General features: G+C 50.4%; 1 protein-coding gene across 8 annotated transcripts in view; it reads right to left on the bottom strand.

The window, feature by feature from the left end:
* Positions 1-5,642: 5,642 nt before the first annotated feature.
* The window catches only part of CADM1 (cell adhesion molecule 1), a 136,113-nt gene continuing 115,993 nt past the window's right edge, over positions 5,643-25,762 (bottom strand). For 2 of the 8 annotated variants that reach the window (XM_077190045.1, XM_077190046.1), the window contains 5 exons: positions 21,668-21,700; positions 16,429-16,482; positions 14,400-14,483; positions 8,018-8,149; positions 5,643-7,816 (listed from right to left, as the gene is read on the bottom strand). In XM_077190045.1, the coding sequence (XP_077046160.1) occupies positions 7,698-7,816; positions 8,018-8,149; positions 14,400-14,483; positions 16,429-16,482; positions 21,668-21,700 (422 nt within the window). In that variant the 3' untranslated portion in view covers positions 5,643-7,697. The remainder of the gene's footprint in view (positions 7,817-8,017; positions 8,150-14,399; positions 14,484-16,428; positions 16,483-21,667; positions 21,701-25,762) is intronic. The other 6 variants (XM_054647304.2, XM_077190048.1, XM_077190047.1 and 3 more) reach the window with 3 other exon arrangements.

Below are 25,762 nucleotides of genomic sequence, written 5' to 3'. Positions count from 1 at the left end.
CTCACTGAGAACTCTGCTAAACTCTCCTGTGGCCCAGCTCCCAAACCTGGAGCTTGCCAGGCCACCACAGATTTTATTTCCCCTCCCTCAGCCTGCAGACCTGTGGAGTTTGGGGCTGGCTCTAAAGCAGCCTGCTAACCTGGCACAGATCAGGGCACAGCTCGGGCAGGGCTGCTGCCCCTGTGCCTGCACTGGGACCCAGCCACGCCATCCTGCAAGCACCAGGCGGTCAAGGCAGCAGCACAGTGAGAACTGGAGCCGCTCTTGGCAGCAAATTAGACATTTAAAAACTGAGGAGAGTGAGTGGCAAAGATTAAATGCGTTATAGATTTGCTGGAGGAGAGGCGAGCGAAGCAAAGGTGGATCATTGACACCCCTCAGGCAACTGGGTGAAGATTTGTTTATGTACTGGTGTGTAATCAAGTAGGAATGAATGCGAGACACAGGGCCTTAATTTTTCATTTGCAATCAAGGCCACGTACACACCTTTTCTTAGTCACAGAAAAACACTGCCACGCTCCCTGTCCCTGCTCAGCAGCATCACCCGGAGAAGGGACAATTACCAGGGATAATGGGGCTGATTGTGGACAGGAGCAGTGGGGGAAGGAATGCTCGGGGCTGCAGGGAAGGGCTGCCAGGCTGGTGGGTGTGGGAAGAAGCCACTGCAGGTCCCAGTCACCACTGGAGGATGCTCTGGGCACCGTGTTCCCCTGGCTTGCAGCAGGTTATGTGGAAGAAACAGAAATGCCCAGAGCAGAGCATGGACAAGGGGCATGTCTGAGGAAGGACAAGGTGTGAGCAAGCTGTGCCCCAGTGCAGGGCACGGGGCAGCACCTCCCATCCTGGAACAGACACAGGCACCAGGTACAGAGAACAGAAAGCTGACCGTGGGCATGGGAAGTGAGAGGAGGTGGAACAGAGAAGGGAACAAAGGTGCAGGGTGCAGAAAAGAACATGGAGAGTCACAGGCTGAAGGTTCCCTTCTCCATCTCATTGAGATTCCCAGGCAGGCCCCGTTTTAGGAGCTGCTGCCAACCTGTCGCAACTGTGGTGCTCGGAGGCAGCGAGGTGCCATCCCCGAGGGAGCCTGAGAGCCAGAACAGAGCACAGACGAGGGCGTCTGATCAAATATTCCCTTTACTCCTGGCAGCCCTCACATCTCCCTGCTCTGCTCCGGGTGTGCTCTGGCAGGTGAGGTGCTGCCAGCCCCGCTCACCTGCCTGCTGCAGCCGGGAGGAGCTGCAGGAATCCCGCAGGAATCCCGCAGGAATGGGGCTGCTCTGCAGGAATGGGGCTGCTCCTGCAGGAATGGGGCTGCTCCCGCAGGAATGGGGCTGCTCCTGAAGGAATGGGGCTGCTCCCGCAGGAATGGGGCTGCTCTGCAGGAATGGGGCTGCTCTGCAGGAATGGAGCTGCTCTGCAGGAATGGGGCTGCTCCCGCAGGAATGGGGCTGCTCCTGAAGGAATGGGGCTGCTCCCGCAGGAATGGGGCTGCTCTGCAGGAATGGGGCTGCTCTGCAGGAATGGGGCTGCTCCCGCAGGAATGGAGCTGCTCTGCAGGAATGGGGCTGCTCCTGCAGGAATGGGGCTGCTCTGCAGGAATGGGGCTGCTCCCGCAGGAATGGGGCTGCTCCCGCAGGAATGGGGCTGCTCTGCAGGAATGGGGCTGCTCCTGAAGGAATGGGGCTGCTCCCGCAGGAATGGGGCTGCTCCTGCAGGAATGGGGCTGCTCCCGCAGGAATGGGGCTGCTCCTGAAGGAATGGGGCTGCTCCCGCAGGAATGGGGCTGCTCCCGCAGGAATGGGGCTGCTCTGCAGGAATCCCGCAGGAATGGGGCTGCTCCCGCAGGAATGGGGCTGCTCCCGCAGGAATGGGGCTGCTCTGCAGGAATGGGGCTGCTCCTGCAGGAATGGGGCTGCTCTGCAGGAATGGGGCTGCTCCTGAAGGAATGGGGCTGCTCCCGCAGGAATGGGGCTGCTCCCGCAGGAATGGGGCTGCTCCCGCAGGAATGGGGCTGCTCCTGCAGGAATGGGGCTGCTCTGCAGGAATGGGGCTGCTCCCGCAGGAATGGGGCTGCTCTGCAGGAATGGGGCTGCTCCGCAGGAATGGGGCTGCTCTGCAGGAATGGGGCTGCTCTGCAGGAATGGGGCTGCTCTGCAGGAATGGGGCTGCTCCGCAGGAATGGGGCTGCTCCCGCAGGGATGGGGCTGCTCCCGCAGGAATGGGGCTGCTCCCGCAGGAATGGGGCTGCTCTGCAGGAATGGGGCTGCTCTGCAGGAATGGGGCTGCTCCTGCAGGTGCTGAATGACCGGGGGCACTGCAGGGCTCAGCACCCCCCCCTGCAAGGTGCCACTGCAGCGAGGGATTCCCACTCTGGGGCAGCTTGGTGAGGAAGAGGAGGGGATGCCACTCACCCCAAGGGATGCTGAGAGCCAGCACCTGAGGACTTGGGTCAGCACTGGAACTGCTGGGACACAAAGCAGGAAAATAGGATTTCCAGGGTTTTTCTGGGGATAGGGCATAGAACAGCCTAGAGCAACTCTGCCAGCCACCACAGGGAGTGAAGTCTGGAGGCAGAGGTGGGTCTGGCTTACAGCTGTGTCCTAAGACAAACAAGACATCCCCGGGCTGCTGAATCCCTTCACTCTTCCAAAGGCTCAGTTTCCCCACCTTCTGGGCTGCAGGGTGTCCCCCAAACCCCACTCAGGCTGCCCAGTGCCCAAACCCTGCTCAGCTTGGATTGCAGAGCTGAGGGAGTGCTGAGTGGCATCTCTCCCTACCCTTTCCTATCTACATTCTGCATCCCTGTTCCATCTGCAGGCATTATTCCTATGCTGCCCACATCTCTCCAGGTCTGTGACTTACAGGGCTGCTGCTATCCTGCAGAACAGGATAAGGAACTGCTGCAGGAGAGCAGGCTGTGGGCAGATAGGCAGAGGCACACGGGTTAGAGCTGATACCGGTGCAGCTGAGCCCGGGCTGACAGGGAAAACAGATGGAGAGCTCTGCAGGCACCCATCAGTGCATCACCCCCGCGGGACCGGGAGGGGACGGATGGGCCTGGAGGGGGAGCGAGGAACGGAGGGCACAGGGAGACGCTGGGAGGCTCTGCCCGTGTCCCCAGGCACAGCAGCTCTCGGGGTCTCTCTCCAGGAGAGCCTGTGCTGGGCAGGATTGCTGAGCTCTCATCCTTCTCCTCGCTCACACAGCTGGACCTGAACAGAGTTTGCTTGTTTAACTCGAGCTCTTCACCGCACTGAAGTTTGCTTATTCAACTAAAGTTTATTTATTCACATAGTGTTTGTTAGTTTGGCTAAAGCTTATTTTTCTTCCTAAAACTTGTTTGTTTACACAAAGCCTGTTTATTTAACTGAAGCAGACCAAGGAGCTGCTCAGTTTGCAGCCCAGCTCTGCAGAATCCCCTGCCCTGCCTTCCCCCACAGGACCTGCCAAGCCCCTGCCCTTCTCACCTGTGCACAGGTTTCCAGGAGAGACCTCAACGTGCTGCAGGCATCACCTCCACAGCTGACTCTGGAACAGGACAAGCCCAGTTTAAACCCTTAGTGGTCGGTGGACTGAAATTATTTTCCTGGTTACACTAATTTAGATGTAAATTTTTAAGCCAGGTGTTGGGGTTTAGATGGAATTCAGGTCTTCCCTTCACTGGAACGACACAACCAGATAAAGCTGCTGGGACTCAGCGCTGGGGTGTCACACGTGGCCCTGCCCGATCGATGCCACCTGGAGCAGGTGTTATCCCAGGTGGCACAGCACCAACCGCTGCCTAGAAAATGGGATTGGATCTCCAGAAAAAGCTATTAGCCCCTTGTCAGGACCCTCTGATGAGAACTGACTGGCCAGCACGGATCGATGCTGCCAGCTCACGCCTCCTCCCTGCTCCCGTGTATTTCAATCACCCAGCCCAGGATCCTGGTACACCTTACCTGATGGGAGTTTAAGTGTCATTTATTGCTAATTGCTTTATGTGGCATAAGGTTTTCGGCAACTTCAGCCTGGCAGAACAGGCTGTAATTACACAAGTCAGACTCAGATACCCAGTTAAAGCAATTCTTCCCTGTATTTGGTTAAAAAGGGAAGAAAATTAAGAACTGTATTACAGACCTAATAAAATAATTTTGCAATTAGGATCAAATGACTTCTGCAACTTGTGAAAATGTGAAATTCAGGGCAAAGACTACATTCTTATTTGAAGTAATGATGATTTTCTTCATTTTCATAAAATCCTGGCAGTGTCCTCAGCTCTGTGTAATGGACCAGGCTCAGCAGCTGTGGGGTCATGTATGGGGAGCGTGTTTCTGCTGTTGGACACAAGACAGAGGGGTCACTAAATCTTGTTGCTCAATTGTTACTATCTACAGCTTTCCCCATCCAAGTTCTTTGTATCTCAGTGTCTGAGAAGTTAATGCAAAGGGTTTCACCAGGTACCTGATCCTGCATGCTACAGGTACAGTTTCCTGCCACCTATTTGTAATGCCTGTGTAGGGCCAGAAAAGCAAAGGAGCAGAGCGTTTAGGTTCAATGGGAAGAAAAGCACCACTAAATAACCTTAAAACTCTGGAAGACGTGGACCCCTGAGAGGATAAATTACAGACACCACAAGTGTGAGACACAATTAGTGCTGGCTTGAGGAGAAAACCATCGTGAGCTGGCATCAGCCACAAACCTCTTCTGCACTGAAATAATTGCAATAGCCATGGAAACCATCAAAGCTGCTCTGCTCATTTCAGGTAAGAAAAGAGGGAGCTTCTTTTTTGGCTCTGCCCTATGGTTTTTCCCTGTGTCACAATTTCACTCAGAAAAACATTATTTGTGACATAACCACGAGATGCCTCGAGTGCTCAGGAGCTGGACAGTGGCCTTGGTCTGGCACACAGCCCCGGGTCCACACAGCCCCTCCGGGGCGCTCATTCTGCACGCTTGTTCTCAGTGTGATCTCCTCAAAAAGCAATTGTCTTCCTCCTCATCCTTTGTGCAAAACATAAAAGATTAATGATTCTAATTTCAGTGCTGCAGCTGCCTCGCAGGCTGATTTTGGGGGCTGTGGTGGAGGGGAGGCAGGGGAGGAGCGTTGGTGCTGCTGCTGCTGCCCGAGGCTGAGCGGAGCCGGACGGATCCTTCGGCAGCACCGGTGCTGGATCCACACGTCCCGAGGCAAACAGACATGGGAGTCACAGCCTGGACATGCCAGGTGTTCTACAGACAGGTGCCAGGACTCTGGCAGTGCCAGGACTGAATGGGAGACAAGAATGGGGTGAGGGAGGTCACGCATTTCAAGGGGGGATTACCTTACCTTACTTTACCTTACAAGGGAGGATTTAAATATTTGTCTGCTATTAAGAACTTGTGTACTGACCTAGCGCAGCTTGGGAAAGTTGGAATATCAGCATCAGATCAACTTCCTCCAAGGCATTGCTCCTCAAAGAAAATAATTTAGCAATTATAAACAAGAAACTTATGAAATCTGCTCTATATTATATGCAGGTTCAATACATCAGGTTTAACTCCTTTTGTCCTAATGCTGAGTGTGACCTGCTCAGCCCCAGTTCCTCCTGCCCATGTAGCTGGTGGAGCTCCAATAGTGGACTCTGCAACAGCTGGGATAAAGAGTGCAAAACAAGGTCTAGTTTTGTAACATTAACTTTTTTTTATTAAGAAGACAGATATTTTATAGTACTTCTTTTCCTTTGTAAAAATGGGATACATGAACCAATACAAAATGTGAATGGGAACAGATGGATATGTATTTTCTTACACTGTAACATCTTCCATGGACACCTTAAAACAGAACTGGCCTAAGGGGAAAAAATAAAAAGGCCGGGTAAATAAAGAACAAGGTTGTTTATCATCAGTTCTGCGTTCTTCATTTGTGATCCTCCTTTAAACAAGGTTGTTCTTTCTTCACGCTTCAAAGTCCTAATGATCTAAAGCTGTACAAAGTAATACTCAACAATACATTTCAACAGTGCACTGTATACTGAAGAAAAAATACATAAACCGATATACAACTAAAATTAATAATTTCCTGTTTTTTCTCCTGTTTTTACGCGTGGTTTTTTTTTTTTTATTTTTCCAATGCGTGGGGCCAAAATTTTGCAATCTACCTGAGACGGAAAACACCAATCAAACACATGAACCTGAGACATGTCAACATTGTAAGTCAAAGTTACATCGGTAACACTGCACTACGGTACACTTCCAAACAAATATGGGCTGCTCAAGGCCAGGATGCCCGTCCCGTGCCGCGGAGCCCCCGGCTCCAGCCTGGCTGCTTCTCACCGCGATGGGGTTTGGCAATGGTGCTGAGGGCTCAGAGAAGAGCTGCGCTCGGCAAAAGCTGCTCGGGGAAAAAGGGTGTTTGTTTCGCGAGGTTCCGCCCGTGAGAGAGGGGAAAGACGGAATACTGCCGGGGAAAAAGGGCCTGCTTGGTGCTCCAGGCCGCCCCGTTCCCAAAGGAATCCCACATTGTAATGGTTCTGCCAAAAAACAGCAATTAAAAAACAAACACATGAAAATGGCCCCCCCGCCCCGCCCCAAAACCCGTAAAAAAATCCCCAAACCTGACACTAAGATTAATGCTTTCCTTAAATAAATCAGATACATTTGCCACATAAACACAATAAAAAAGTATCGCTTGAAATCCATGATTACTCACCAAAAAAAAGTCAGCATATATAGCTTTATACCGTCTTCCCGCTGCAGTTTGCTACCTGTCGCTTACAATTCCAATTGAGCCAGAGTTTCCTGTGCACCTATGGCTTTAGTGGTCATTAGCACGCTCGTTTCAACACAAATTCCCGCATTTTACTCAGCAGGTAGAAAAAAAGGCAGGTGTGTTCATCCAGCCGCTCTCCAGGTCTGGGCTCACACATCAGAGGGGCTTTACCTGCTGCCTCCGCGGCCGCCCAGCGGGGAGAGGATGAGGAGAAGCCCCCGCATCCGGGAGGGCTCTGCCTGCCCAGCAGGGACCCTGCTCCTGCATCCCCGCGGCCGAGCAGCGCCTCTGCCGAGCTCCAGCCCATTTCCCAGCTGCACCATCGAAAGCACCTGAAACAGCCACAAAAGGGGGCTTGGGGGGTGTTATCCGAGCCCTGACGGCAACGGGGGAACGGGACATGGGCACACTGAACTGCAAACTACGCATCTAAAATGTGCTGGTTCTCCTCCGATGAGCTCGAGTTCTGAACGGAAACTGGTGAAGAGAAAAAAGGGGAAACACCTTCAGAGAAATGCACCTACTCCACGGGGTCCCAGCTGGCAACTCCAGAAACAGGAAAGGGGAAACGAAGAGCCACAGAAACCCGAAGGGAACTAACGCACAGAAGCCCCTCTTCTTCCCAGCCTCCCCCCGACCCGAACGAACAGAAATTAAACAAGGCACAGAATCTTCTGCAAATGACTTCACTAAACTAAATCCAAGCTGGACTTGGCCAAAAAAAGAAAACCCAAACGAACTGAGGTGTCGAACAGCAGAGTGTACTTTACGAGGAATATTTTTACACAGCAAATCCCAGACCTTCCCGGCCTCACCGCTCTCCACCCATTTGCTTTTTTTTTTCTTAAAAAAAAAAAAGACACAAGCTGGTTGCAACTTCCAAGATCACTTTGTCTTTGTAGCGTTTAAATAGGGCCAGTAGTAACCGTCCACAGTTGGACACCTCATGGGAACCAAGGCTGCTCTAGATGAAGTACTCTTTCTTTTCCTCGGAGTTGTTTTGTCCCCCCTCTGCGTTGATGATGGCTGTGTCTGCGTCGGCCGCATCATCTGCTCCTTTGGCTTCGTGAGTGAAGTATGTACCTGCAAGGGAAGTGGAGGCTGCGTGACTCCTTGGGGGCCTGGGTGTGGTGCTGAGGGAGCGACTGACAAAGGAAACAAAAAGTGCTGCTGGGAGAGGAAGTGGGGCGTGTGTCCCGCCAGACACGACAACACCGACAACACCGTGGCTGAGGGGACACACGAGCCTGGCCTTCCATCCTCCAGCTTTGCTCTCTGCCTTACCTTTATGTCTGGCAAAATATCGCCCTAAAATGATGAGCAGGCAAAGCATGGCAAAGACGACAACGGCCACGACGCCACCAACCACGGCATGGTCCACGCTCCGTATGGCCCCGTCCTCACCCGCACGGGAATCTGTTGAGACCAGAAGAGGAATAAGAATTGGGGGCTTACTGCGATGCTCTCGGCAGGCTCTGGCTGCAGCTGCTCTCAGGATGGGAAGAGCTGCCCTCAGGCTCTCCAGAGGAGCAGGGGTGAAGCACGGAGCTAACTAGGCAGATGAGTTCAGGCAGAGGAGCTTTGTCCGGAGCCGAACTGATCTGGCGGCTCGACTCGCGAGGTGTTTTCCGCTAAAAGCAGCAGCACTATGACTACGCACGTGGGAGACAGCTGGGAGGGGGGAGGAAGGGCACGTGGAGTTCTTGGTGGGGATCTATTTTGGGAAATTTCCCTGTAGTGCTCCCCAAATCTCAGCCTTCTTGGCGATGGGGCATGGGGAAGAGCAGTACCATACAGGAATATTAATTGTCAGCTCTGAGAAATGTCATTAACGAGTGCCCTGTTGAAAACATTTCAACTTCCCAAAACACTCCTTGCCCAAAACCCAATCCACCCAGCATGGAAAATGTGTTTACAGTCATCCTCTGCCGTGACTGAACTGGGTTCCACCATGAACCCCCACCTTTCCTGTCCAATGCACCCACGAGGACACAGCACTCCTGACCCAAAAGCTAACACCCAGTCCGAGGCCGACAGTAAGCAGGAACTGTACAGTGCCTCCGACTGCTTTACTGCGTTTATTTAACTCCTCACCACACAATTAGTTTCCTTTCAGAAGCGCCTCTCCCTCGGGATGCCGTCACCTGGGAGAGGGATGACTGATGTGGCGGAGGAACAGCTCCGGAATGAACCCCGGATGAGCTATGGCCATGTAAAATGAATGTATAGCAGTGTAAACAATTTTAATTTAAGAACGCAGCTACATCAACCCTCGCTGCAATTCTAATGGCAACTGAGATTTATAACGCAGTAAAAAACAATTATTCTCCTGCTGATTAATACATTAACATTTTGGAATAGAAGCTAAACCATTGTCTCTTTTTTTTAGTGAGTCAAGCGCGACACCTCTATTAAAATGATTTACTGGCCATACCTTACAATTTAAGCACAGCAGCAACAGAAACGGTAAAAATCTTTTAACTTTACATGATTTGTGAAGTCATATGTGAAGGATTTACCATTTAAATCTTTCACTACAAGAAGCACATGGCCCATAAATCTGCCCTGCCTGCGCCTGCCTGGACACCTCGGAGAAATGCGTTTTGCCAGGACGACTGAGAGAGCAAATGCAAGTCAATTTTTAAGAAAGATTTATCTCCGTCTCCCTCCAAAGAACAGAGCAAATCTCTGAAGCCTCCACCTCTAATAATATTTGAAGTTTATCGATCAAGCGTACAGATCCGTGACAGCTAAAGGTAATGGGGCTCTTTTGAGCTGAGACCTGATACAAAGCTTTCGAGCAGCAGCTGGGATTTATGCTTTCTATCGATATTTCCAATTCTGCTCCAAGATTAAGGACTGAGGAACCCAAGTAAATAACTGGGGACCAAGAGCACCATAAAGCGCCTTTTAATTAAAACAATTTAAGAAAAAAAGCCCCTTTCGAGTAACCTCTGAGAGCAGGATCCCCAGGGTGGGCAGAGAGATGCTGGGACGAGCTGGGGCGTGGTGAGAGATACTGTGGAGACCCTTCCAGCAGCTTGGCTGATAAGGTAAAAACTGCAGCCAAAAAAGATTATTCCCCTGCAAACCAAAAACACAGCAAAGGAGGACCTTCTGTCTCATCTCCAGTGGGAGCAGATCATGCTGTGATCACTTCCCAGCATCTGCTGTGTGGCAAGCAGCTGAACATCCCTGCATGCTGAGGGAAAGGTGCCCATGGACACTCGTGGGGTGCGGAGCTGATCCCATGCCCAGGGACAGGATCTGCTGCTTGCCCAGGGGGGCAGCTGGGGAAATCCAGTCACACTGGGCATCCAGGGAGCCCCCACTCCGACACAGCCTTCCACTGCCACTCCAGCTTGGCTGATCTGGCCTCCACGAACCTGCTCTCTGCAAAGCACATAAACTGGCTCATCTGCTGGAGCAGCTGCTTTAGGCATGCTTCACTCCATTTTTTTCTTATTTTTTCAGAAACTTTCACCCAGTTCCGCTTGGTTACATTTGGAGCATCCAGCAGCATCCCAGCCTGGGCGATGAGTGCCTTGTTGACATCTGGAACAGCTGAGGGGCATAAACATGCTGAGTTACGGCTCTGTAATGTGCTTCCAGCAGGATTTTGCATCAAGAGGCATTTTTTCTTCATCATCATAAATTAAGGTTCTGGAAAGACGAAGCCGTGTGCTCGTGCTGGCGGCGGCAGCCTCCACGCTGTCCCACAGACCCAGTGCCGCAGAGATGGGGCCGTGCCAGAGACCGTGCCTGACACATCCCTCTTGTCTTCCCTCTGCCTGACATCACGCCAAGAGCAGGGAGCAAGGGCTCCCCTGAGAAGGGACTTTGGCCTAAAGCCTTGCCAGGTTTGCTCAGCAGAGTTTGTTAAGCGTCAGTTCCTCTGCTGAGACGTGCAGGGCCATTTCCCTCAATTGTTCTTCTTAAAGAAGACCCCTGCGAGGTGCCAGCCCCAAGTTCACACTGTTATACACGTGGCTAAATACATCTTCAAGCTTACACATGGCCTAAAACATTCCTGCTGCAGCATCTCCTCTCCTTGCCTCCAGCCCCTCATCAAACCCTGCATGCTCTGGGGCATGACCCAGCACCAAGAGCTCTGCCTGCAGGCACAGCAAAGCCGAAACCCACTGCCAGCAATTCCAACACAATCCCAGCACACCTGTCTGTGTGCCACCAGCACAGGAACAGCCCCTCCACATCCTCCTGTCCCCCGCCATTTCTTTGGTAATTAACCAAGTGTCAGGTCTATGGAACAAGGAATAATTCCTCAAAGCCAAGGAGAGACTTGACCTTAACAACCGGAATTTGCTTTAAATGCTGTCTCCAATTCACCCAAGCTATTCCCGCCTCCTATCTCTGATTAAACCAGAAATCACAACTTTATTGCTGAAGAGGGAACAGTTGAGATGGCAGGAACTGACAAAATGCCACATTATTTGCTAATCCTAATATGTTATTCTTCCTCAAGATTTGCTTTTCTCAGCACCAATTCAATTACAGATGCTACAAATCCTTCTGACATTTAATTCCCTCTTGTCAGGGCGCAGTAAATGTATACATGCAGAGCTTTCCCATTAGGATGTTAATATATATTGGAGCAAGCTGAATCCTGGCCTCTCCAGCGAATCATCAGGAATTTGCCTATTAGGGTTTTGTTTTGGGTTCGCTTGTGAATTTTTGTGGGTGGGGCAGAAAGAAGGAGGGAAGGGCAGGGAAGGAACAGACATCACAGCATGTTGTCAGCAACATGCGCCCTCAGGGCTACTCTGCAGCTATGGGTGCACCTTGGCTGAACCGTTCTTGGGTCGATGCTTTGCTTGGCACCAAAGCACCTTAAAGGAAAACTGCAGTGGTAATGGTACAATCCACTTGCCAGAGCTGAACTCAAGCAGGAAAAAAAAATCAATTTGTCTTTCCAAGTGCTGTGCTGCTCCCCCAAGGGATTGGCACGGCTGCAGCCCACAACAGGGGATGCCAGGGTTTCATTGCAGTACTGGGTCCATCCCATGGTGCAGATCACTGTACAGCAGCAGCAGAGCTCCAGAGCCTCTTCTAGGGTGGCCAGGAAGAGACTTGGGTAGCTTGAAATTTATTTTTGCTGATTATTTTTACCAACTGCTCGTGTGATCAACAAAATAGTGATTACACTGCTGGAATGGCAACCTTGAAGTTTTCCTTTAAACAAAAAGTACGGCTCAGCAAACAGCACATAGACAGGAGAGAAAGGGGTTTGGGACTGCTTCCTACTCATCACAGAACTAAGGAACTAATTCCAGAGGTTAGGAGCAGTACGGAGCAGATGCTGAGCTGGGGACTGTCCATCTAAGTATTGATAATCGTCATCTGCGATTCACACCTGCAGGTTCTCAGCTATGGGGGCTTTGGGGGACTCTTAAAAAGTGAATGTTCTAATGATCTCCAGGTTTCTAACATTTCTGCCAATGTTAAGTGCTAAAATCGGCTTTCTGTGGGCTCTCAAGAAAAATGTTGGTGATGGTAAGAGCAGCACTCTGACAGTCTGGGTCAGTGCTTACACTGAGATTTAGCAGAGGGAAGACTTCTCTGCTCCCAACTTCTCAATGAAAAGGTTCCACTCAATTCCACTTTAATGAGGCTTTAAATATAGATGTATCTATGAATATTCCACTCTTTTCGTCAGCAGCAGCATCCCAAGAGTAAAAGTAAGAATGGGTTGGACCAGGCTGCCTGTGTTTTAAATCTCCTTTCTGCCCACACCGACAGCCTCAGCCCTATTTGGGTCAAACCACTGCAGGTTTACCTTCAGCGCTCCCCACGCTCTCAGCAGCGGGTCCCGCGAGGCTCAGGCGGCGGCTCTGGGCTCACCTTGGGGACGGGAGCCCCCTGCACACACCAGCGTCCTCGAGCACCTGGAGGCAGCGGCTCCTTCCTCCAGGGGCCTCCTGCAGCCGGGAGGAGCCGGCCCCAGCTCTCCACGGCGGCTGGCACCGCTCCTGACACTGCTGCTGCTGCCAACAGCTCCTTCCCTGCGTGTCCAGCACCTCCCCAGCCGACTGCGGCTCTCCCTGGGCTCAGAGACAGAGGTGTGGAGCAAAGGCAGCACTGGCAGACGCAGCCTGTCCTGCTGTGATGCATGAAAGCCCAGGTTTTATGGAACCCCAGCTGTGTGGTGCTCCTGACTCCTGTCCTTCTTCCTCACCTCCCTCCAGCTTCACGTTAGCCCAACTGCAATCTTTTGGGGTGTCTCTGGACAGCCCTGACCTTCCTCTATGTGCATTTCTGCTGTAAAAGCAGACAACAGAGGGAGATTTTTATGAAAATGTAGTTAAGACATTATTTTTGGCACATCAGGATTTATTGCCTCACTTGCACAAAAATTTACCTTCTATTTCTGGGTGAAAAATAAGGTCAAGCTCCTGACATTGGGCAGTGTGGGCTGAACCTGTGGGCAGAAGCAAGCTCATACACACCAACCCCACTGAAGCTCCTGAGCTTCCCAGATGTGCAGGTAACATCTGCATCGCGGCAGGGGAAGGAAACCTACACCAACAGCTTTGAAGAATTCCTAAACAAGTGACCTCTTGTAAATCTGATTACAGTTTAGTTTGTTAAATGATTATCCCATCAGTATGCCTGAAGAACCCACAGGTCACGATTTGGGTGTTTAATGGCTTTAAGTCATCTGAGCACTCCTGAAAACCTGGTGAGCCAATTATTCCTTTTCCCTGGAGGTAGGAAACATCAGGACTGCACTGACACCTCCCAAATGAATCTGGGGTCAATTCTTTTGTGGAATGAAGTTTTTGAAATGATGCAGCAGCACTAGATGTTGGACTTGGCAGGGGGTGCTGGTGGAAGAACAGGCTGCTGTTACTCTGTGAACACTATAAAGCACTTAGCCACGACATGGGAGGACAGAAATCACTGCCTGCCCATGACAGGATGAGCAATAATGTTATTCATTCCCACAGCGTGGCATGGAGCAGGCTACCCCTCCTCGAATTTATTGAGGGGCCGTTAAAGAGCAGCGTTAACCTGCCTGTCGTATCGTAATTGAATTTGGTCTAATTTAAACCAGAGAAATTTGAGGAGTTCATCCTTCTTCAATCAATAAGCTCCCCTTCAGCGACCCATTTCAAGATCGCTTCATAAAAAATAACGCGCTTTGTTTGAATAAATGTGCTCACCGTGGCAGAGCTCAGAGCTGCACGGCTGCTTCCACAGACTCCTCTCTGGAGAGGGGAGCCCCTGTGCAGCCCATGCCATGGATCCACCAGCATCCCCTCTGCAAAGGCGCTGATGGTTTTTGGTCAGGGAACGTTCCCTGGTTCACAGGAGGTGCTGATGCTCCGGAGCAGAGCCAGGAGAGCTCGGGGGGTGTGGGGAGGGGTCCCTGGAGCGCCGTGCCCCGAGCCCAGGGCAGTGTCTGTGTGTGTGCACCTGCATGCACAGGTGTGCACAACACACACACACACTCAGGTTTGCCCCCTCAATGCCCAGTGCTGCAGGAACCCTGCCTGCCAGTCTGTGCCAGGCTGGAATGAGGAACTGAGAGGTGCCAGGCCAGCCCTCTCCGTACCCTAAGGGATGTGAGGAACAAGAGGAGGATTGCGAGAGGCACAGACACACAGAGCTCGGCCGAAGAGCGAGGACGGCTCTGCACTCAGGCTACCTGAAGGGCGGAAGGCAAGGGATGCATTACTTAATTGCACAGTCGGCAGAGCCTCGCTTGAAGCTGTGGGTGGGACAGATGTACCTGGAAGGAACAGCACACTGAGCAAACACTGCAGCAGCCCCCACACCCGCCACGCCAGGGTCCCCCATGGGGGTGGGCCATGCCCTGCATCCCCAGGGTGGTGCCCAGGGTCCTCAATGGGGGTGGCCCGTGCCCTGCATCCCCAGGGTGGTGCCCAGGGCTCCCAGCACCCGCTCTGGCTGGAGCAGAGGGCAGCGTGCCCGATGGAGAGCTCAACTCCAGCCCTCACCTGGAGCACCCATCTGAGAGCCCCCATGTGCTGAGCCTGGGCCAAAAACGTGACCTGGTTTCAGTCTCTGAAGCTATGGGGCAGAGACCACTCTGTCTGTAGCAGAGAAGGGCCTGGGGCTCTCTCTAGTGCCTCCCCCATACCTGACCCAGCATGATCCTGACCACACCTGACCAGGAATGGTCACCCTTTGGGCAGGCAGGAGTAACCCAAAGAGCAACAAGCAAAATTTTGAAATTCTTAAGGAAAAAATCAGTAGCCAAACCAGATGCTCCAAAAAGGCTGCTTGGCAGCACACGACAGGTGCTCACTGTGGGCAGTGGCTCTGCCTGAGCTGCGTTCTGTAGAGGTGAGGGAAACTTTGGCTTCCATTCCAGACTCAGAAAAGGGACTACACTGAGCTGTGTGCTCTGGGAAAGGTGTGAGCCCCTCTGAGCAGCACAGGCTGGGGAGTAAACACTCATTCTGGGCAATCCCCTTGAGAAATTGTTTCAGGTTCTTCTCTTCACTCACCAAAAAGTGTATTTTTCCTTAAAAAATAGAACTTAAAAAGTAAAAGAACTAAGAGCAAAACAATTTTCCCCATCCACTCAGGGATGTTCACCAGAGCCCTGGTGCATCTTACCTATGGGATCTGTCCCAGGCCTGCAATAATAATTGTTAGCATTGCTCAATGTTAGAAAACATCCAGAATGAATCCATCATTTCTGACCTCTTGGCCACAGCACATCTGTAGTGGCTTATGGGATGAGACGTTCCTGATTTGATTGGGTGAGAGGGAACCATTTGATGGAATAAGATGAGGACTCAGGGTTTTTTGGTGTATGTTTTTGCTCCATGCTGAACCCCTGAGAGGAACAGCACCGGGCCCCAAGCACCTGGGCTGGGCTCTTCCCAGGGGGACAAATGGCTGCTCCTGCCCCATGGCCAGGACTGTGCACCCTGCGCTGGAGCGGCCGCACGCAGCCACAGAGCCCAGCAGGTACCAGGAGTTTGCAGGGATGCTCTGCAAGGGGGGGCAAAAAAAAATATAGGTGCATTTCTATAAGAAAACATGAAAAACAAAGATTTGGGTTTGTACCACTGGTAGAGGCTCTGCTCTGAATGCACCCAACTGCATCCACTGAAGATGCTGTTATGCTTTAATCTCAATCAGCACTAATTGGCAAGGACCAGCCATGAGGATGCATTTATGCCTCTTTCAGACCAGTGTGGATAAAAAGAGGCTTGAACCATTTACTTGGTTTGGCCTCACTGATGAAACAACCACCTCTTTTTTACTGCCAATCTGATGCTGATATGATGAGGAATCCCCAAGCAGCCAAGGGTTAGTGCTGGCCACCTGTTTTAAGGGGGGTTTCACACAACACGGCAGATTCAAGTGTTTTACAAACCAAGATTCAACTCAACCGGTCTCCAATTCAATGTTCAAAAAATCCCAGCCAGGAGGGAACCACAATGGTTGGCCTTGGTGCCCTGCACCTCCTGCCCCGAGGATGCCACACAGAAATGGGTGCCAAAATAAAAAAATTAAAAAAAAAAACAAAAAGGAGGAGAACCCCAACAGAAAGGAGCGCACTTCCAAGCTGCAAGAGCGTGGGGGGAATGGCTGCACCACAGCGACTGCACAATGCAACATGGCCAAGATGCAGAAATCAGAGTGGAACCAGTGTCTAGCGAAGGAGAGCAGCGGGTTACCTACAGACTAGCCCTTACCTGAGAGATCCCCATAGTCCAGCTCCTCGGCCGAATTGGGCAACTGAGTAAAGCCTTACAAGTAAAAACAGACTCGTTTTTCTCTGCGTTTCTCAAGCGACAAAAAACAACACACTTAAGAACTGAGGATGAATTTCTTGAGGGGGAAAAAGAGAATGCGTCAGTCACTTGCCACCGTCTGCCAGTGCGGGCAGAGCCATCGTGTGACACCAGTGCAATCGTGGCCTTCATTACAGACAGAAATGCTCCTCGCTCTACACTGTTGGAACGTGGTTTGAGACCACTCATAACAGCATGCAGAGCCCCAGACTCTGCCTTTCGGCCGTCACGGGGACAATTTCCCAATTTAGTCCAGGCTGATTTCAGTCCTGCACACAGAGAGCAATGGAAAACTTGCCTCCAATTTTGCAACCAATCCAATTAGTTTTGGTCATGGTGACAAGTCAGGACATTTACCAATGACAGAATATGAATATTGTGCAGTGCATGTCATGGCCTGTTTGCAGGCTGTGGGCTGTGTCCTCTGCCAAACTATTGGACAAACTGGCTTTTTTTCATTTGCCCAAATGTGATGGATTTATGGGAAAAGCATCTGTCCTCAAAGCTATACAGCAGTCAGGGAGGCACGTGGTCATGGCCACCATAGCCAGGGCTGTCTGTGAGGGCATTAGTGCTGCTTGGTTTGGGGGTCTGAGGAAGTGCTGGGGTCTGCAGGCAGAGCATCTCCAGGGGTGAACAGCTCAGCACCAGTGACAGGGCAAAGCAGAGCCAGGAGGCCACCCAGACTTACTGAAATGTGGGATGGGGCAATGTTACCCTGTGAGCTGCGACTTCCAGGACTCACTCTTGCTGCTGGCCACTAAAAGCAAATGCATAAGCAAAGAAAAAAAAATCCCATGAAGAGATCCCGCACCCCTGGGCACTGGGGAACCTGGGATCATCAGCTCACAGACTGCTACCAGAGCTGACTCTCTGTTAAATAGCCAAGCTGTGAGTGCAGTGTGGTCAATGTGCAGACTTGGCCCCACTGCAAAGCAGCAATATTATATTTTTATATATACACTGCCCTTTAAAAATTAAACTAATTTTCAGTGACTGGTTTTTAAATGCATCAAATCATCAGGAAGCTACATTGGTATTACCTCCTGAAGTGGGAAGCCATTTAGATTAATAGCAGGAAATAGGCTTGTGTGCCACTCTTGGGTTTCAGGGAGTCCTTTTCAGATTTTCAGGAGCTTTTTTCCTATAAATGATCTATAAATACAACAGTTGACTCACAGAACCATTGACCATGCAAAGCTGCACTTGGCAGAGGAGCCCTTCAACTTTTCTCTCTCCAAAATTGATTCTGTAGAGAGTTCCTTTTCAAGGAACTACATTTTCTCGCTGATGAAAAAGGGCAATGTTGCATTTTTTATGAAGAAAAAAAAAATATCCTTTTCAGAATAAAATTTGCAACAATTCCACAATTTTGCTTCTCCCTGCACCTGGGACACTCACAAATGCCACCAGCCGGTGTTAAAACCTGTTGTGAGGCATTTAAATAGGTGGTAAATTACTTCTTGATTTTTCTCATTAAACTTTCATACTGGCTACTAAAGCCCCCTCTTTTCACTTCTGAGGGGATGAACTCAGAGTCTGCCACTACTCCTGCCAGAGGAATGAAAGGGAACTTTTCACTCTGCTCCATTTCCCTGGAAATGATAAATCCTCGGCAGGCTCAGTGAGTGCGTCCTGCAGCTGAACAAGGTGCTCACACAAGGACCAGGCACCCCCAGGTACATTTAGGTTTCTGTGGGCTCCCATGCTACATCCAGTTCTTTAGGAAAAGCCAATTTCTCTCCCATCTCAGGCTCTAAATAAGCAATTAGGGATTCCGTTTCATGCGGCGCCGCGCAGACCCGCAGCGCGCAGGCAGCGCTGTGATGTTTTATTCACTGCCCCAAGGATGGGAGCTGTGAAACAGACTGAGGATTCACTATTAGCTGCACTTTTAAGTAGGGCATTTCCAAGAGGGAAGGAGGCAGTGGGACTGGCAGAGCTGCTTGGTGGTGGTGGCAGTGCAGAAAGCCCTTTTCTGTGGCACCTGGCAGGATGTACACGTGGCTGGCGCTCCGGTCTGGGGCAGCCAGGCTTTGGCTTCAGCCAAGCATTTTCAGGGACTGAGGACTATCAGAAAAAGGAACAAGAGTGTAACACAATAGTGCTACCGATTCTTGTACCAAACATGCTAAGGCCACAATTAAAAACCCACACAGGCCTTCAGGGAAGGATTTCCAGCCTGTAAAATAATTTACCTGCTGCATTATGGGTCAAATATTTTCTTACCAATCTTCATTTGTGACTAGGGTGTTTTCCTGCTTTGCCAGCTTCAGAGGAGGCTTTTCCAAATGGCTCAAAACCCTACTCTTCCATGGGAATGAGCAGAAATTCTGCCTGTGCTGAGGCGGCATTGCCTGGTTCTTGCCTTGCCAGGGGAATGGGGAGCAGCCCTGAGCCCCCCATTGCTGGGCAGACAGATGGATGGACAGGGCCTCAAGCACAATGCCCTGTGTGTGCAGCACCCACATCCTGGGGAATCACTCTGAGCATTTAGAGCTCTCTGCTTACAGCAGGGTGGGGGCAGAATTTGAAAGATGGACACAACGTCAGTGTGTTCAAGGTCATGGCTGCTTAGAGATGTCCTGCTTGTACAGGGGGCAAGTGTGAGCTGGGCCTCTCACCTGAGGGGCTCCCCAAAGCCCAGCACCTTGTGAGGGCTGAGCTCTCTGGCCACTGAGAGGCAACAGGGGCTAGGACATTAAAAACTGGCACGTTGGTTATGGTGGGGAGAGTGGCAGGGAGGAAAATTGAAAGGGCATGGCAGAAAAAGCGCTTTCTCCCCAGACTGAGTGGCGCAGACACTCCAGGTTGTTACACTCCCGGCTCCACCGGTTCTGCCTGTATCCAGCTCAAAGAGTGGGGCCTGTGATTTCAGCCCCACAGGCACCCTGACCCACGGGGGCACACCGAGAGGGAGGAGGGCTGAAGCTGGGAAAGCCCGGCTTCGTGGGGTGCAGCGGAAGCACAAGCCTTCCTGCCGGCCATGACCATGCTGTTATTGGAGCTCTGGCAATGAACAGTGCAGAGAAAGGAGAAAGTGCATCAGAAAATTCACAGTTAAGCTCTCATTTTTCAACAAAAGAGTTAACAACGTTCGTGCGTTAGGTCACTCATGCATCGCTGCCGTCAACTCCATTCCGTGAGGAAACAGGAATGGCAGGGCCTTGGCTACTGCTGGGACATGCACACACACACAGGACTCCTTCCCCCCAGTCCTCTAGGATACACTCCAAAACTTTCAATGGCTCAAAACCCTCTTTCCCGGATTGAAGCATTGTGCTGGCTCCACACTGGCCTTACATTCCATTTTCTTTGCTAGCAATCTCTTTTTTGGGTTGGTTTTTGGTTTTGTTTTTTGTTGGTTTTTTTTTTTTTTGGTTGGTTGGTTGATTTTCTTTTTTCTTCCCCCAATTCATTTTAAATTGTTTTTGGAGAAAATCCATTTGGCTGTATTCATGCCCATGCATTTCTAGTCATTCACAGACATGCTCACTCCCATCGGACATCAGAAAGAACAAATGGCCAACATACAGAAACACCTGGTATACTCCATACACACTCCAGCAACACAAGCTTGGAAAGAAATCCAGAGTCTTCACGGGAAAAGCACCCCACAAGGGCAAGCACGGGGGAATTGAGAACAAACTGGCTGGTTTTAAGGCAGGAAAGTTTGTGGCAGCTCGTTTGACTGGGATAGGTTGTCATTTCAGCTGGCCACCTCCCTGGCAGTGATCCTCCCCATGGAGGGGGAAAGCCCTCGAGTTAAGAACAGGCTTTTTATGGCTTCCTCTGAACAAAGAAAAATAAGGAAAGACATCAGGAACTGCTTTGAAAATGGGGCAAGGGTTTGCCAGTGAGCATCTGCCCAGCTTGTCCTCTTTGCAGAGTCTAATACATGTCTACACTGAGCCTTTCCTGATGCAGAAACAACACCCAGAAAGGATGCTGGGAGTTGTGCCATCATTGGGGCTACCTGATCTTTTTCAAATTTAGGGATCAACATCTAGCCACAAACATGTAGCTACAAAATCAGCAACAATGGCTCTTGACATCTAACACACACAGGGAGATTGACACACAGACAAAACACAAGTGTGCCCAAAGATTTCTGATCTTTATGTCAAGTGGGAAAATGCATCCAGGTAGGTAAGTTATTTGGGATAAGAAGTGTAAGCCTCTCCACTCGATATGGCACATTGCTATGGAATGATTGCTTCACTCAGTCCTGCCTCTGACCTCACCCAAGCAACACCTCAAGGGGAGCAGGCAGGAGAATGGGTGCTCTGTGCTAGGGATTTCTGTCAGTAAAAATTCAGTCATTTTATCAGAGTTAAAAGAAACTAGAACAACAAAGTCCAACATGGATTAGCTGTAATTAAAAATTGTCAGAGGTTTTGGTTCTTCAGCTGAAAAGTAAGCTTGTGCCAAAAAAATGGGATGCTCAACTTCCAGCCTGCAGCGTACGTAGGCTCGCCGGGGAATGCAGGAAGCTCAGGAAGCTGTCAAGCTGTTAGCTAGACTGCCTCGAGCAGACGAGAAGGGTTACTTTGCTAGACTGCTATGCTGAGAGGAAAGTGTTGCTATTTGTTTTCCCAATCTCCTTCTGCAGTGTAATAACGCAAACTTCCCTGCCGACCTTGGAGGCGAGCGCTCCTCTGTGGAGCATCCCAGAATCCCCAGTGCTGCCCTGTGCCAGCAGACCCGCTGGATACTGTGTCTGAAAAACTAACTCAAAATCCAAGAAAAATGCTCAAAAATCTTAAAAAAATCCCCAAAAATCCCCATCAAACAAAAACCCTAAAGAAAGAAAAAAAAAATTAATTTCTTTTTCATGTGTGAAGTGATTCTCTCAGTCAATGGCTGGAGAAGCAATTAGCATTGCTTGGACCTGGATGCCACTTCCATGGGGCTTGTGCTTGCCTGGCACCAGGAAGATCAGCTGGGGAGCTCACAGCAGAAATGACAAGAGCAGACAGACTTTCCAGCCTTAGAACCCATGTTGTATTTATGAGATGAGTCCACCTGAAACACAGTTTTCCCTTGAAGACTCCAGTTCCCTTTTTGGCCTCCCCTTCCCAGGCTTGTCTTGCCACTCAGCAGCGCTGAGAAATAAGATAAACAGGAATGTGATACCAACCGTGAACTGCTGGTTCTGTCGTCGCCGTTGTGTCTACACACGGGAACAGAGGATTGGAGGAAGGGAAGAAACAGGAGGAACAGCATGCAAAAAAAGGGAAAATGGAAAAAATGGAACAGATAATATATGAGCAAGCTTTCAAAGAACATTGCGTGACAAGCAATAATAAAATGAAAGGCAAAAAGCATTTGAAGTGAGTTGCACTGTTTAGAAGACATGCCTCCAGTTCAAAAGCTATGAGCCTGAGGAAAACAGTAAATTTTTCTCTTTTTCCAGGTCCTTGCCAGAACAATTACTGGTGGTTGCAAAGTCAGGGGAACAGGAGACAGGGGAGAACACCGACACCAACGGTTTGGTTGGTGGGGACAAAACAGAAGCTCCAGAGCAGGATGAAGAGCTGAGGCTCGGCACATTGCTGTTACACACTCAAACACTGCCTCATCAGAGCACCCCTGGCCAGGAACAGTCTGCTCCTGCCTCTCCTCCAGCTTCCCAGCCACCACCTGCACGATGAACCATTTTTATCAGCATAAAGATGTTCTAGAACTGGCAACAGTGGACAAACATTACCAGTCCCTCTGCTGCAGCAGGTAGCTGGTTGAACAGCTATGGGTAATTAAAATATCCTGGATGTTTTTTTGCGGGTTAGTCTGAAGCTGACTCTACTCCATATGGACTACATCTCACTGGAAATTTCTTGGGGGGCACTGCCTTGCCAATGGAGAGATGCTTTGTCTCTTCCAGGAGTTTTCAACAGGCAGTTTTAAAAGACTGACCAATCTTCTGGCTTTTACTGACAGTTATTTCCATCAACAGGTCTAAACCAAATGTAACCACATTATCCAATTTACTGGCTTATTTAGTTGTTGGAGGGCACTTGCTTTGCATCCGGAGGCATTCTGTGGCAGGGGTCAGTGGCTGGAGGGGGCTGGCAACCCAGAACTGTCACTGACACAAATCCTGGGGCCAAGCCCTGCCTGGCTGGGGGCGGGCAGTGTTTGGGTGGGTAACACCGTGGGTGAGCAGCGCTGCACCTGTGGCCCCGCACAGCAGCCTGGAGCTTGGGTTTTGCAGCACGACAGACAATTCACAGCGGCCTTTCCCCTGTGACATGCTGGCACACAACCCAGGGACAGGGCCCTGCGCGGGCAGAGGCAGCAGTGGAAAAAACAGGACCTGTGTCTTGGCAATTTAGCTGAGGACAGCCCAGGGCTGAATTCCTGAAGCAGCAGCAAAGACAAGAATCATACAAGGAATACATAATACTTACAGATACAAGGTCTACATGCTTTAATTACGGAAGCAAAACAAATAAACCCTGCACAGTTTAACAAACTGCACCAAGATTTGCATAACAGATTATCAAGCCATCATTAGCCTGTTTCCACTGCCAATGTAGGCTGTTCTCATCTTGGCAACCAAATCTAAGGCACCCTCAAGGAGGCCAGCCCTTGTTCTCCTGCAGGAGCCCTGGGGGCTGCAGGGGAAACCTTCCAAAGCCACGAGGAGACCAAGAGCAGGGCTTTGCTTTGGTTTTGGGTAGCAATCCCCATTTGTTTTAACCAAGCAAATGGTGGAAGGGGAAATGGTGGTGGAGGTGGGGGGAAAGCCATTGTTTAGAAGGGGTTGTAAAACTGAGTATTAATTCCTGAGATAGCATCTTGGCATCTATAAATAGTCTCAATTTACTGTCTTCCTGAAATAAAAAAAGTTATGTCAGCTTTTACAATAAATAGAGAATCTGCTGGAAGCAAACTTGTATTGATGTGCTGGAAGAGATTATTAGTCAAGAAACAGTGCAAACTGGACAGTGCATCTCGCTTCCCCGTCCGGGGACAGAGACCGACAGGTTACACAAAATAAAGTTCTCAAGCGGTTGTAAGTGCGAACAAATATCCACGTCAAACAACATGTTGGCTGCAGCTGGAATGACAAAGTTATGATTAGCAAATGGTTTGGATGGTTGCAATAGGAAACACAGACCGGTTAAAGTTTAGAGTGAGCTTTCGGGGAGTCCTGTCCAGTCCCAGCCCTCTTTGGGAAGGAGGACTGCACACACCAGGGCTCTGCAGGGAACGACCCAGTGCTCAGGACACGAACGTGCTGACACTGGGGTGTGTGTACATCATCACGTGGCAGAGGAGAGAAAGCTGTCACTGGTGCTTTGGTACCAAATCAGTGCATTCCTGTAAACCCACGGGTGTCCCGGCCCCGCCACTCCTCACCCGGGAAGGGGCACCCCAGCCCTGCAGTGCTGCTGCTCACACAGCCCCCAACTTCAGGCTGGACTGGCTAACTCCAAAGGTGCTTTTCTGAATCCTGGGATTGTACCACCAGCTTCTGCTCTGCTTTCAAGAACAGCCACACTTCCATGTCAGGGCAGGCACACAGCACCCCAGGGATCAGCCTTCTGCCCCATGTCCTACAATAAAAACCATCTCTTCTCCTCAAATGCTGACCAACAAGAAGTCTTCGATACACTCCTGATTTAACTAATGTTGACCAAAGCCAAGGAAAGGCTCTGCCATCAGAAAAAAGCATTGTTCTGGTCCCAAGCCATCAACATGCTACACCATCACCCAAGGCTGATAGCTATCATTTAAAATGGAAAGCTGGTGATGAAGAAGGGGCTGGTTTACCCAGTGCAGCAAAGCCAAGAGAACATGGAAATCACATAACCAAACAGACCTGGGATTTTCTACCTTAATGTCAAGGCTTCTCTTCCCAATGCCAATCAGGAAAAGAACTAAACACGCTGTTCAGGAAAAGTAGAGCAATGTCAAGGCCTTCCAAAATCTTCATGTACAAAAGCTCCTCAGAGGCCTGGTTTATAGTTACAGAAGGTACCCAAAGGAGTAACCATTGGCTTCTACAAAGCTGCAAATTTCACTTCATTGGAATTTCTGTGTAGCACTGGCTGTAAGAAATAAATATCTGCCAGCTAGGACAACTCAGATGACACCCAAGCTCGAGGCACTTACCACCCCATTAGGCAGCTACGCAAGGGCACACACACATATACACACACATATTTATAAAATTACTGCATGGAGGCAGCTGGGCAACATTTCTCAGAGTTATGAGCTCCACTGCTGAGCCTCCTCGTTTTCTCAAATGGATTCTCTCCAACTTCAAACTGTTTGCAGAGTGTGACAGACCAGGCCCTTTAAACTTGGCCGTAATTAGTCCACAGCCTCAAACAGAACAAGCACGATGGAGGAATATTAAAACCCCAGCAGCAAAATTAAATTCCCCTGGTTGAATGCTGCAGCCGCAGTGCTGCAGCCTCACAGAGGTACCTGGTGCTGGGGCTGAGGAGCACACACAGAATTACAGCAGCACCTCCACAAAATAACGGCAAAACACGCTGCTGCCTTTTAAATTTAAAGAGGCTTTAGCAAGTATAGATATCCATTCAATATATTGCTTTTTAAATTGCTTTCTGAACTGAAACCAAAAGCCAATCTGATCCCTGACGCGTGGAGCTCTTATTCTTCCCGATTTTCCAGACTACTTCACATGCACTGACCGGGGCGAGTGTGAATTCCTGCACGCTGCTGCCTTCGAGCAGCCTGAGGGGACGGCATGCAGCACTGCAAACGGATCCCTGCTTTGCTTCAGCTCCTTGGGGCTGATGAAAGCACCTACAGAACCCTTCCCAGTGTTCCTCTGGCTGAAACTGCTGTGGGACACCAGCACGGATGTCACATCCCACAGCAACGCACGAGCAGAGGGCTCAAACACCAGAGTGCAGTGACCCATCCGTCCCCTCCCTCAGCTCAGCCATCCTCTCCCTCACCACACGCTCCTCTAAGGTGGGGTGGAGATGTCCCTGAGCCCCTGATCTGCTCCGTACAGGGCTCCAGGCTGGCACTGAGTGCCCCAGTCCAGGCGTGCTGCAGTGAGCCCTGGGCACAGCTTGATTAGCAGACCAGATGTTTCACAAAAATCATCACAATCTGTATGGATGTTGTGTGTGACCACAACAAAAATAGTCTGAATTTAGCACAGTGGCTCCAGCCATGCTTTTGCACGTTTCTTCATACAGATTTGGGAGGATTTGGGTTTGATTTCATGCCCAAGCTTGCACACAAC

Source organism: Agelaius phoeniceus, chromosome 23 (genome assembly GCF_051311805.1).
Source record: "Agelaius phoeniceus isolate bAgePho1 chromosome 23, bAgePho1.hap1, whole genome shotgun sequence".
NCBI lineage: Eukaryota > Metazoa > Chordata > Aves > Passeriformes > Icteridae > Agelaius > Agelaius phoeniceus.
Note: the sequence above shows the minus strand (reverse complement) of the source record. Positions and strands in the feature narration are given on the sequence as shown.